Source organism: Carassius carassius, chromosome 23 (assembly GCF_963082965.1).
Source record: "Carassius carassius chromosome 23, fCarCar2.1, whole genome shotgun sequence".
Classification (NCBI taxonomy): Eukaryota; Metazoa; Chordata; class Actinopteri; order Cypriniformes; family Cyprinidae; genus Carassius; species Carassius carassius.
Window position 1 is genome coordinate 32,172,341 of NC_081777.1, and position 13,110 is coordinate 32,185,450.

The following is a 13,110-nucleotide window of genomic DNA, read 5'->3' on the forward strand; positions in this document are numbered from 1 at the left end:
CACACGCGCAGACACGCACACACGCGCAGACACACGCACAGACACGCACACACACAGACACGCACACAGATACAGACACACACACGCGTGCGCACACACACACAGACACACAGATACAGACACGCGCACACACAGATACACACACACAGACACACACAGATACAGACACACACACGCGTGCGCACACACACACAGACACACAGATACAGACACGCGCACACACAGATACACACACACAGACACACACAGATACAGACACACATACGCACACACAGACACATACACACATACACGCACACACACACACAGATACAGACACACACACGCGCACACATACACGCGTGCACACACATACATGCGCACACACACATACACACACACACAGATACAGACACACACACACATGGATCTAAACCATAAAGTCTTGGGTTTACTTGTTAAACTGTATGGTAAATATTGCATGTTTATGATTTATGATTTGTTTTAACAGTCCAAATGTTGAAGGATGTTCTCTTTCCAATTTAATAGATCCATTTCTCAGATACAGATGAAGTCTTACCAGTCATTTTAATGAATTAATTTAATTTAATTAAAGCGGGGTCTGCTGCCTCAACGCTAGAGATCTCAAATGAATCATTCGGCCCATTATTCCCAGACACAAAACTCCTGTATGATCCTTATTAGTTTCCTACGGTCCATAAAAACAGTCATAATGGAGGCTCTGTGTGTCAAGTGCATTCCTGATGGCTGTTCTTCTGCATTTTTGCTTGAAGGGTGTGTGTTCAGCACAGAGCTCACGACCCACAATCCTCGGCGTTTGCTGATTCCGCTCAAACACGACATTGTTGTTTTCTAACCTGATTGAATTTGAACAATCTTCATTCTGTGTGACTGACTCGGTTTGCATGATTTGGTTTCAGTAACATGCTCAATCTTTCTCACACACACACACACTCATGTGACCCTGCGGTTCTATCTAGCTAGCATCATTTGTATTTCTGTTTTAGTAACTTTAATACTAAAATGTATTTTTATACATATAGTATACTCCCTATACACACTGTATGATCTCTAAAAGGATACGAAGGCCAGAGAGATAACTGGACCCGAGTGTTTTCTCATTGTGTGGATGTTTGTCAGGTGGTTTCACGGTAAGATCACGCGTGAGCAGGCGGAGCGGCTGCTGTATCCACCGGAGACCGGGCTGTTCCTGGTGCGAGAGAGCACAAACTACCCCGGAGACTACACGCTGTGTGTGAGCTGCGAAGGCAAGGTGGAGCACTACCGCATCATCTACCACAGCGGCAGACTGTCCATCGACGAGGAGGAGTACTTCGACAACCTCATGCAGCTGGTGGAGGTGTGTGTGTTTATGAGCATGGATGTGTTTGAGAGAGAGCGTGTGTGCATGAGCGAGCGTGTGTGTGTGAGAGAAAGCATGCATGTATGAGTGTGTGTGCGCGAGCGTGTGTGTGTGTGTGAGAGAGCATGCATGTATGAGTGTGTGTGTGTGCGCGAGCATGTGTGTGTGTGTGAGAGAGCATGCATTTATGTGTGTGTGCGCGAGCGTGTGTGTGTGTGTGAGAGCATGCATGTATGAGTGTTTGTGCGCGAGCGTGTGTGTGTGTGTGTGAGAGCATGCATGTATGAGTGTGTGTGTGAGCGTGTGTGTGTGTGTGTGTGTGAGAGCATGCATTTATGTGTGTGTGCGCGAGCGTGTGTGTGTGTGTGAGAGCATGCATGTATGAGTGTTTGTGCGCGAGCGTGTGTGTGTGTGTGTGTGTGTGTGTGAGAGAGCATGCATTTGTGAGTGTGTGTGCGCGAGCGTGTGTGTGTGTGAGAGCATGCATGTATGAGTGTGTGTGTGAGCGTGTGTGTGTGTGTGTGTGTGTGTGTGTGAGAGAGCATGCATTTATGAGTGTGTGTGCGCGAGCGTGTGTGTGTGTGTGTGAGAGCATGCATGTATGAGTGTGTGTGTGAGCGTGTGTGTGTGTGAGAGCATGCATTTATGAGTGTGTGTGCGCGAGCGTGTGTGTGTGTGTGAGAGCATGCATGTATGAGTGTTTGTGCGCGAGCGTGTGTGTGTGTGTGTGAGAGCATGCATGTGTGAGCGTGTGTGTGTGTGTGTGAGAGCATGCATTTGTGAGTGTGTGTGCGCGAGCGTGTGTGTGTGTGAGAGCATGCATGTATGAGTGTGTGTGTGAGCGTGTGTGTGTGTGTGTGTGTGTGAGAGAGCATGCATTTATGAGTGTGTGTGCGCGAGCGTGTGTGTGTGTGTGTGTGAGAGCATGCATGTATGAGTGTTTGTGCGCGAGCGTGTGTGTCTGTGTGAGAGCATGCATGTATGAGTGTGTGTGTGAGCGTGCGTGTGTGTGTGTGTGTGTGTGTGTGAGAGAGCATGCATTTGTGAGTGTGTGTGCGCGAGCGTGTGTGTGTGTGTGTGAGAGAGCATGCATTTGTGAGTGTGTGTGCGCGAGCGTGTGTGTGTGTGAGAGAGAGCATGCATTTGTGAGTGTGTGTGCGCGAGCGTGTGTGTGTGTGAGAGAGAGAGCATGCATTTGTGAGTGTGTGCATGAGCATAGATGTGTTTGTGTGTGTTTTTGAGAGAAAGCATGCATGTATGAGTGTGTGTGCATGAGCATGGGGGTGTGTGTGTGTGAGTTGTTTGTGTGTATGAGTTTTAAAGGCATTCCTCACATTCTCTTGTCTCGTTTCTCATTCTCATCATTGTTTCTCTTGATTTCATGTCATAACAAGCTGCTCGTGAATCAACGTCACACACATCTTGTGAAATCTCTGTAAACAAGAGCAAAGCTGTGTGTGTTCATGAATTAGATTTCTTAAGAGTTTGTTCTGCCCTCTAGTGGCTCCTGAGTTTCTGTGAAACTCAAATGATCATCTAAACAAGAGTTTTAAGATAATTATTCTGTTGTCCACTGTATTAAACAGGCAGCAGTGATGATTAATGATGCAGTTTAGATGTGTCCAATTAGAAAGCATTTAAATGAGTAACAAAGAGTTAAAAGAAAACAATTATTTACAAAAAAAATCTAATTAATATTAAGAAAAAATATATTTACAAAATCATGAAGAGGACAAATATTTTAAAAATATAATTAAAAAACAAAAACGTTTTAGTAACTTAGGGGAAAAAATAAATATTTACAAAATCATAAAAAAACAAGTGAGAATGGAATTTTTTTTGCTCTTCATTGAATGAGCAAACACAAATATGAAGGCAAAATATGCAAAAAACCCATCACAGTTGATCATTAGTTTTGTTCATGATATGATGCATTTATGTTATTCTTTCTCCGACTGGATGTTTATTGTTAGTGGCATGAAAGCTAAAGCTATAGTTCATAACCGCTTCTGTGTGCAACATGACTATTGATAATGTATATTAATGTGTGTGTGTGTGTGTGTGTGTTCAGCATTACACCAAAGACGCTGATGGTCTTTGTACGCGGCTCATCAAACCCAAGCTGATGGAGGGGACTGTGGCAGCGCAGGACGAGTTCTCCAGGAGTGGGTCTCATATCTCCTATAAGCATATTTTAGCATTATTTATTTACTATTATAGATTTTTTAATTTTCTGAAGTAGTTTTTATTTATACTTTCAGGTTTCAATTTAACTCTAGTTTAAATTGAAGTAATGGTTTTTATGTGCTTTTTGTCATTTTGTTTTGTTTCAGATATTACCATTTAGGTTTCATTTATTATTCATTTATTATTTCAGTTTTAGTTTTTATTTATTTTATTTCCAGTTAGTAATTGGATTTAAGTATTGTTGCTATACTATTATTTGAAATTATACGATTTAATTTTAATGTAAAAATAATTCATTTATTTATAATTATTATTATAAATATTATTATTATTTGTTTTGGTTTTTAATTTATTTTTTCCAGTTACTAATTGTATTATAAATATATGATGTTATAGGTTATATTTTAAAGTAGCTTTTTTGTTTTTATACTTTAGGTTTTCGGTTTCATTTTAGTTAAATTATTTGTATTTTTTTTTAATTCTGCTTTTGTTATTTTTATTGTCCTTTTGTTTTTGTTAACATTATTTAATTTTTATTTAGTTTATTTATTTAGTCTATTGTAGTATATTGTAGTATTATTTGATCCGTCAGTAAGCAGATGTTCAGGAATAAAGCAGAAGTGAAAGTGGTTTCATTTCGATGTTTGTCTTCACAGGTGGATGGGCTATGAACATGAAAGATCTCAAACTCAAACATACCATCGGCAAAGGAGAGTTCGGAGGTGTGTGAAGATCCGTGACGCTGTGTTTGAGGACGAGGAATCAGTGTATAATCTCTGTGTGTGTGTGTGTGTGTGTGTGTGTGTTCAGATGTGATGGTGGGAGATTACAGAGGGACCAAGGTGGCAGTGAAGTGCATCAAACACGACGCCACGGCTCAGGCTTTCCTCGCTGAAGCTTCAGTCATGACGTGAGTACAGATGATCAAACCGACCTTCACCTGGACTTCAACACTTTATGAAAAACTAAAGTACAGGTGTGCAAACATCCATCTTCAGCTGGTGCTTCACGTTTATTTCCTGCTGTCAAATCTTGACTGATTTTTATCAAGTAAACTTACTTGCATAAACTTTACTTTCGGATAAAAATAATACATTTTTCATGCTGCAGTGGTTTGTCAGTAGGCATATGTATTCATGTTCATCAACAAAATTCAGTCCTACACGTGTGTAAGATATGCTGACATAGGGCTGGGCGATATATCGAACGATATGATCATGCGCATCTAATCAGTAAAGCTGCTTCCGTGATCACCGCTAAAATCTCCATCACCTGCTTATAACTGGAGTGGCATTTAATAGACAGAGCCGTAGATCGCTGACAAGCCACGCCATATCGTGTTCATTATCGCAGATGAATCGCCTTCGATAATGAACGCGATATGGCGTGGCTTGTCAGCGATCTACGGCTCTGTCTATCAGAGGTGGGACTTTCAAGTCACAAGCAAGTCTTCAAGTTATATTCAAGTCCTCAAAGGGTTAAAGCTATAGAGATAATTAAGTGACTAATTAAATGATGATTGTGCATTAGTGATGAACATCTGCTGTTAACAATCAACATCACTGAAGTAAAGCGAAACACAAAACTACAACTGAATTTAGCCACAGCCTTCAAATGAAAAAAAAAAGTAAAAGAAAAAAAAACACTATGCCACCATAATTGTGGTCAAGGTTTGCTTTAAGTAGTGTCTTGACCCTTTTACTAATTCAAACCAATTTGATTCAAAACAATTGCAATATTGTTTTCGCAACAAACATGTATGCATTGCTGAGTCGAACCTTGCAGTAACAGATGACCTTATGCTTTTTCTGCTTATAACTCATGTTCACTGAACATCATGAAATTGTGTTTATCTTTGGATATTAGACTGACACTCAGCTATTACTGAACTGAAGTAAAAAAAAAATCACAATGCTTCAATGTTGAAAGACAAAAAAGGAGACAATCAGTTCAGGTTTTTAGACAAACACACTTATCACACGATCCTCAACAGTGGTGACAATTTTTCATACTGCAGTGCATGACGGGAGTTTTTACTAAGGTTTTACCCAGCATGCAACATTTTGTTGATTGTCACCACTGTTGAGAGTCATATGCTGGTTCTTGATGTCTGTGTGTGTCTGCAGAGTATAGTTTTTCAAATTTTGTATGCACTTAGTAGATTTAAAATTCACTTAATTTTTTTTTCCATAGTGTAGTTTTACTGGGTTGATTATGCCAAACTTAATAGAGCTAATGTTAATTTGTAATCTGACCACCTATCACATACAGATTAATGTCTTCTCTCTGCTTTACAGCACCTCATGCAATGCTACATAAAGAGATCTAACATGACAGTCAAGGGTCAAGAGCCCCACTAAAGCAAACACTGATCTCCATTATGGTTGCATCACTTTAACCAATAAAACATCAACATCTGATCCTCTGTAATTCTCAAGAACAGCAGGTGTTCATCATTAATGCACAATCATCACTTAATTATCTCATTAACTTTAACCCTTTGAGGACTTGGGATATGACTTGAAGACTTGCTTGTGACTTGAAAGTCTTCCAACTCTGGTAAAAGCTGAATGTCAGTCAACAATCCAAAGAAGACTATCTCACGATGTCCAAGTCAACACGAGTTATAAGCAGAAAAAGCATAAGGTCATCTGTTACTACAAGGTTCGACTCAGCAATGCATACATGTTTGTTGCGAAAACAATATTGCAATTGTTTTGAATCAAATTGCTTTGAATTAGTGAAAGGGTCAAGACACTACCTAAAGCAAACCTTGACCACAATTATGGTGGCATAGTGTTTTTTTTTCTTTTACTTTTTTTTTTTCAGTTGAAGGCTGTGGCTAAATTCAGTTGTAGTTCTTGTGTTTCGCTTTACTTCAGTGATGTTGATTGTTAACAGCAGAAGTTCATCACTAATGTACAATCATCATTTAATTAGTCACTTAATTATCTTATTAACTTTAACCCTTTGAGGACTTGGATATGACTTGAAGACTTGCTTGTGACTTGAAAGTCCCACCTCTGCTGTCTATTAAATGCCACTCCCATTATGTGATGGAGATTTTAGCGGTGATCACGGAAGCAGCTTTACTGATTAGATGCGCATGATCATATCGTTCGATATATCGCCCAGCCCTATTCTGACAATATCATTAAAAAAAAATTGGCACTAATTTAACTTCATAATTTAACAAAGTATTTTTGGCACTGTTGGTGCTCCATACATTCCCGGGTCAAAATGACCCGCGCACAGAATGCATAACATTTTGTCAAAATGGTTATATCTCCAGATGAACTCTTACTGGACTGAAGCAGCTCAGCTTTACTTGATTCTCCATCAATCATGTTTTAGAGTCTCAAATCTGATCCTCAGGATCTTTTGAGGAGCGTTTGTTTCCAGAAGCTTTACTTTCACTGTTCCCCAGTGGAGGAATGATCTTCACAAGCCTCCAGAACATCTCACATTAATATCACTAAAGTTATGCTATATTATCAACCCATATGATACAATGCTGTGATATCGTCTTTAATAATGCAGAATACAGACTGTTTTTATGGTGCCTTTCTATTGGTCAAATACAGTATTTGTCCTTTTGCAGGAGCTTGACATCTACTTTTAAAGGAATAGAGCTCCAATTGTGGAAAAGAGTAAACATTGTGAAATATTATTGTAATGTAAATCATCTGTTTTCTGTGTGAATCTGTGTTAAAGTGTAATGTATTTCTGTGATGCTCCGCTGTATTTTCAGCATCATTCCTCCAGTCTTCAGTGTCACATGATCTTCAGAAATCATGAAAATATGATGATTTACTGTTCAAGAAACATTTATGATTATCAATAATGATAAAAGTTGTGCTGCACAATATTTTTGTGGAAAATGTTACACCATTATATACACTATTGTGTATATGAAACAATTCTTGTGAATTAATAAGCAAATTATATTTTATAGGCCTGATGGAGCAAATATTATACATGACAAAACACATTTGCAGAGTTTTTAAAGTCTGATGGATTCGTATTGGCTGTCAGTGCTTTCAGTGTGTGTGTGTGTGTGTGTGTGTGTGTGTGTGTGTGTGTGTGTGTGTGTGTGTTGCAGTCAGATGAGACACACTAACTTGGTGCAGTTATTAGGGGTGATCGTGGAGGAACGAGGCAGTTTGTTCATCGTGACTGAATACATGGCCAAGGTCAGCGCCGTTTCTCTCAGTTTTACTGTTAAGAGTTGCATCATGAACTCATTATTAACATATATTGCTTATGATCTATTGTTGATGAATTGTCAATGTTTACTATTCTTTTTTTTGTGCATGTGTGCAGCTGGAAGTAGTAATGCCGGAACATTTCAAAATAAGAGTCCCAGTGTATGTTGGGCTTGTTTATGGTTAAAATTCCTGCATTATATTTAATGCTTTTCAACTAAATTCGTATTGTATCTGATCAGCAACTTATTATTGCTGAGAGAACTGATTAATAAGTTTTAAGTAATACATTTTGAATGTTATGTTATTAACATGTTTTTATTTCATTTAGAAAAAATTCAATATTAATGAGAAGTTTTATTTGACTATATCATCGTATGAAATTTATATAAAACAAATAGGCTTATAATATGAGAATTACTGATATTAGCCCTATTGAAATCAATGGAGTTTTTTTTTTATTTCTTTGAAATTGACTGCTCAAAATTAGTCAAAATCTATTGTTAGAAAAAATATAAGCCTTTATAAAACAACATAATTATTTCTCTGAAAAGTAAAAATATATATATATATATTTAAATGAACTTGTGTAAACTTTACCTTTCGTATAAAAAAAAAAAGTTGATAATTTTTCATGCCGCAGTGGTTTGTCATTAGGCACATATATATATTCATGTTCATCGACAAAATTCAAGATATGGGGACGATATATTTTACAGATTTTTTTGGCACTAATATAACTCCATAAATATTATGAGAATATTTTTGACACTAATGGTGCTCCATACATACCTGGGTCAAAATGACCCGCACACAAAATGCATAATATTGTCAAAATGGTTATGTGTGTGTGTGTGTGTGTTGAGCAGGGCAGTCTGGTGGATTACCTGCGCTCTCGAGGCCGGACCGTGTTGGGCGGCGAGTGTCTGCTCAAGTTTTCTCTGTGAGTAAACGCATCAGTCTGCTGTGTGTCTGTTCATTTGGGGTTTTGAGTAGAGTTGGGAATCGAAAATCAATTTCTATTCCAGAATCGGATACTTGATATAAAATTAATTTGTGCACATCTTGTATTTTTTAGCTGGCAAAAAGGTACTTTTTACTAAAAATGTATTTGTCTTTGAATCATTCGTTCAAGAGATTCATTCAAAAACACTGATTCATCCAGTAATGAAACGAGTCAATCTTGAGCGAGTCATTGAATCATTCCGTTCATAAATTCCATGAAATTCATGCAAATTCATGCTATGTTTGATATCTGAATGTTTGACCACATTGGAATGGACAAGAAAGATGCCCAGCCCTGATCAGGAGTGTGTTTGTGTTCGTGTCTCAGGGACGTCTGCGAGGCCATGGAGTATCTGGAGGCCAATAACTTTGTGCACAGAGATCTGGCGGCTCGTAATGTGCTGGTGTCCGATGATAACATTGCCAAAGTCAGTGACTTCGGACTGACCAAAGAGGCTTCGTCCACTCAGGACACGGCCAAGCTGCCCGTCAAATGGACGTCGCCCGAGGCGCTGCGAGAGAAGGTACACTTCTGCGTGATTCAAGGAGAACTCACAGTAATATTGGAGCTTGTTTCTGGAAGCAGCGTTCCTGACGGATGTTGATTGTGATTGTGATGTTATGATCATATTTTGCTTTTAAAGCATGTTAATGATTGGCTTTCGCTGTAGTTTGTGACTTGTGGCATTTTTTTCTGTTTGACTCCTTCTTCTTTCAGTGATTTGTGGCTCTTTGTTGCATCACTCACTGATGTGAAAATATTTTATTTTCAGAGAATCTCTTTAGCACTAGTTTCATTAAAATATTTTTTTTTCTTGTGTTTTAATAGAAGTTTTCCACTAAATCTGACGTGTGGAGTTACGGTGTTCTGCTGTGGGAGATTTACTCTTTCGGACGAGTGCCGTACCCCAGAATTGTAAGACTTTCATTGTTTTTATACTATCAGTGTCCTGCAGCACAGAAGCAGCATCAGTGTCACAGACGTATATTTGTAGAAATAGACAACAATACATTGTATGATTCACAATTATACATTTCTCTTTTATGACAAAAATCATTAGGATATTAAGTAAAGATCATGTTCCATGAAGATATTTAGTAAATCTCCTACCGTAAATATATCAAAACGTAATGTTTGATTAGTAATATGCATTGCTAAGAACTTCATCTGAACAACTTTAAAGATGATTTTCTCAATATTTAGATTTTTTTGTTCTCTCAGATTCTATTTTTGTTCCAGATTGATGTTTTAATTTCTTGAATGTTATAAGAGATACTTTTTTAGTTTGGAGTGTTAAAGCCCTATCTGTGCTCTGGTGGAGTGTGTGTGTGTGTGTGTCCAGCAGGGGTCAGTCTCAGCTGTGTGTGTGTGTGCGTGTGTGTCCAGCAGGGGTCAGTCTCAGCTCTGTGTGTGTGTGTCTCCTCAGCCGCTGAAGGAGGTGGTGCCGCGGGTGGAGAAGGGCTATAAGATGGAGGCTCCTGACGGCTGTCCGGTCGTGGTGTATGACCTGATGAAGCAGTGCTGGACGCTGGACCCGGCCGGACGACCCTCGTTCCGTCTGCTGCGTGAGAAGCTGCAGCACATCAGAGCCAAAGAGCTGCACCTGTGAGGAACATCTGAGATCCTCGCTGTGCTGGAGACTGGACTGTTGATCTGGACGCTGACCTGTGTGTGCGTATGCGAGAGTGTGTGTGCGTGTGTGTGTGCGTGTGTGTGTGTGTGTGTGTGTGTCTGCGTGTGTGTGTGTGTGTGTGTGCGTGCGCGTGCGTGTGTGTGTGTGCGTGAGTGAGTGAGAGTGAGTGAGTGAGTGAGTGAGTGAGTGTGTGTGTGTGTGTGAGTGAGTGAGTGAGTGAGTGAGTGAGTGTGTGTGTGTGTGTGTGTGTGTGTGTGTGTGTGTGTGTGTGTGTGTGAGTGTGTGTGTGTGTGTGTGTGTGTGTGTGTGGCAGTACTCGCTCCTCATCTCCTTTGCTTCTCTGTTCTGTGAGGAAGGCTGGTCTTTTCTCTCTCGCTCCTGTCTCATGAAAACACACAACTCATATTTCACGCCAAAATCAAAATAAAGAATTTTAAAGTTGTATTTTGCTTTAAAAATAACAAAGCCTGTTTGTCGGAACATCAAGTGGTTTTGGAATCAATAACATGATTTTCAACAAGTTTATATATATATATATATATATATATATAATTTTAATTCATGTTATACATCCAGGTTTTATTTTGTAGTTGTCATTATTCTCAATGATGATTACTGTATTCTTAATAAAAACATTGTGTTACAAAGATTGAAATGACATTTGAATTGGCATAAAATAATTGTAAAGAATGCAGTTTTCTAGAATTTTTATGTAAAAATGAGTTACACATTTTTTTTTCTCTCCTTCAAAAGTATAACACTGATGTAAACTATGGTAATATGCATATATAAAAAAAAATTAATGTGAAAGCCTGTTTCCACCATGGAATACAAATAAATGAATAAAGGTAAGTGTTACTTTTATCTCAGAATTTAGAATTTTTTAATTTCTTACAATTCTTTTTTTTTTTTTTTTTTAATCTTGGTATAAAAAAGGTGAATGCAACTTCTTAATCTCACAATTTTGGCTTTTTTCCTTGCAGTTCTGAGATTTCTGAGTTTCTCACAAATCAAAGTATACATTCTGCTAATTGTGACTTTTTATGTTTATTCCTGCTACAGAAAAAGTCAAAAGATTGCAACTTCATCTCACAATTCTGAGTTCTTCAGTTCTTAATTCCGAGATATACATTTATAGTCACTTAATTTTTCTTTATGTTGTTGCAGAAACAAGCTTCCAGTTTTACTGCCATCATGTACAAGTGTTGGTGTTGTTTTTGTATTAGAGTGATGAAAATATGATTTGTTTGCATTACGAAAACATTACGTTGGCATTATGCAAAAAATCGGAATTCACTATTTTTTAAAGCAAGAATTGTTTTCATTGTGATTTTGTGATGAATTTTGAGCTGCACGTGTTCTTCATGAGATCCACCGCTGTCGTGTGTGTGTGTGTGTGTGTGTGTCGAAGTGCCTGCTGCAGTTGACAGAGCAGTGCCTGTGTTCCTCTGACATCTTTAAATTCTTGTCTTTTTTTAAATGAGTCTTTTATTTTTTGTATTTGTCATCTGTGACGAAATGCTGTTTGTGTTCACTAGCACAATGAGCTGGGAAACACACACACACACACACACACACACCCCAGCTGAGCTCATGTGCCTGCTATCTCTCTCTCTCTCTCTCTCACACACACACACACACACACACTCCCTCTAGTGGACTGGGAGGGTCAGTCCATCACAACTGTTTTATATTAAAATCTATTTAAGAAGTGAGGTCAGATGGACTCATGCATGCTCAGAGAGGCCTTGAGTAACGTGTCAGTGCTTTCAATGTTCATTGTTTTAATATTCTTCCATGATTATGAATAAATCATTCCATCTGACCAGCATGGAGTGTGTGGTCACTGGGGGGCGGAGCCTGCGGCAGGAAGTGACCTCGTCACTGTGTAAGGAATTTATTACAAATCCTCAGTCTGGAAAAACAAGGACACATGCATCTGGGCAGAAAATCATTTAAATCAGCACTTTTGTTTGTTTGCTTATTTCGTATTTTAATTGATATAGTAGTATTTAATAATATTGTAGTTTTTATATTTTTAGTTTACACTTTAATTTTAGTTTAGGTCATTTATATTTAGCTTTTTCTATTTCTGCTTGGTAATTTGAGTGCTAATTTCTGTGATATTTTCTCATTTTAAATTCTAATTTCAAATGTTAATATTTTCACCTGTTTATATTTCATTTTTTGCATAAGAATTTTTCTTAAACACAGGATTATTTACAATATGAAGTGAGGGCTTTAATTTACAAATCTGTGTGCATGCATGAAACTCGGCTGAACATAATAAGAGTTAATGTTTTGGCTAATATTGGCCATGCTTTATCAAAAGGTGCTGAGTATTTTGAGTATTTTCTTTGCTTAAATGCAGTTACAGTACTTGTGTATATTTTGATTTAACTTTTTATTTTAATTTTTAGTTCAGGTAATATTTTTGTGCTTTTGCCTTTTTTATTTCTATTTAGCCTGAATTTATTTAACATCTAACAATTAAGTTTTAGGTTTTCCTCTTAATCTTTTATTTGTAGTTTGTTTTCATATGAATGAATTAAATGCTTCTACATTATTTGAAGGCGTCCTTGTTCCAGTGTAATTCTACATTTTCATACGGAGTGATATTAATTAGCTACATGTCCTTGCTTCAGGAGGGTTTGGAGTATTTTGAGTGATTTCGTGGTAATTGACAGAATATTTTAGTTGTATTTAACCCTTTGCT

The 13,110-nt window shown here is 37.9% G+C and overlaps 1 protein-coding gene across 1 annotated transcript in view; it reads left to right on the plus strand.

The window, feature by feature from the left end:
* The window catches only part of LOC132101788 (tyrosine-protein kinase CSK), a 40,501-nt gene extending 30,004 nt beyond the window's left edge, over positions 1 to 10,497 (plus strand). Inside the window, exons 5-13 of the mRNA XM_059507002.1 lie at positions 1,141 to 1,360; positions 3,435 to 3,528; positions 4,207 to 4,272; positions 4,361 to 4,460; positions 7,653 to 7,743; positions 8,625 to 8,698; positions 9,089 to 9,284; positions 9,590 to 9,676; positions 10,188 to 10,497. Of these exons, the coding sequence (XP_059362985.1) occupies positions 1,141 to 1,360; positions 3,435 to 3,528; positions 4,207 to 4,272; positions 4,361 to 4,460; positions 7,653 to 7,743; positions 8,625 to 8,698; positions 9,089 to 9,284; positions 9,590 to 9,676; positions 10,188 to 10,370 (1,111 nt within the window). The 3' untranslated portion in view covers positions 10,371 to 10,497. The remainder of the gene's footprint in view (positions 1 to 1,140; positions 1,361 to 3,434; positions 3,529 to 4,206; positions 4,273 to 4,360; positions 4,461 to 7,652; positions 7,744 to 8,624; positions 8,699 to 9,088; positions 9,285 to 9,589; positions 9,677 to 10,187) is intronic.
* Positions 10,498 to 13,110: the final 2,613 nt, after the last annotated feature.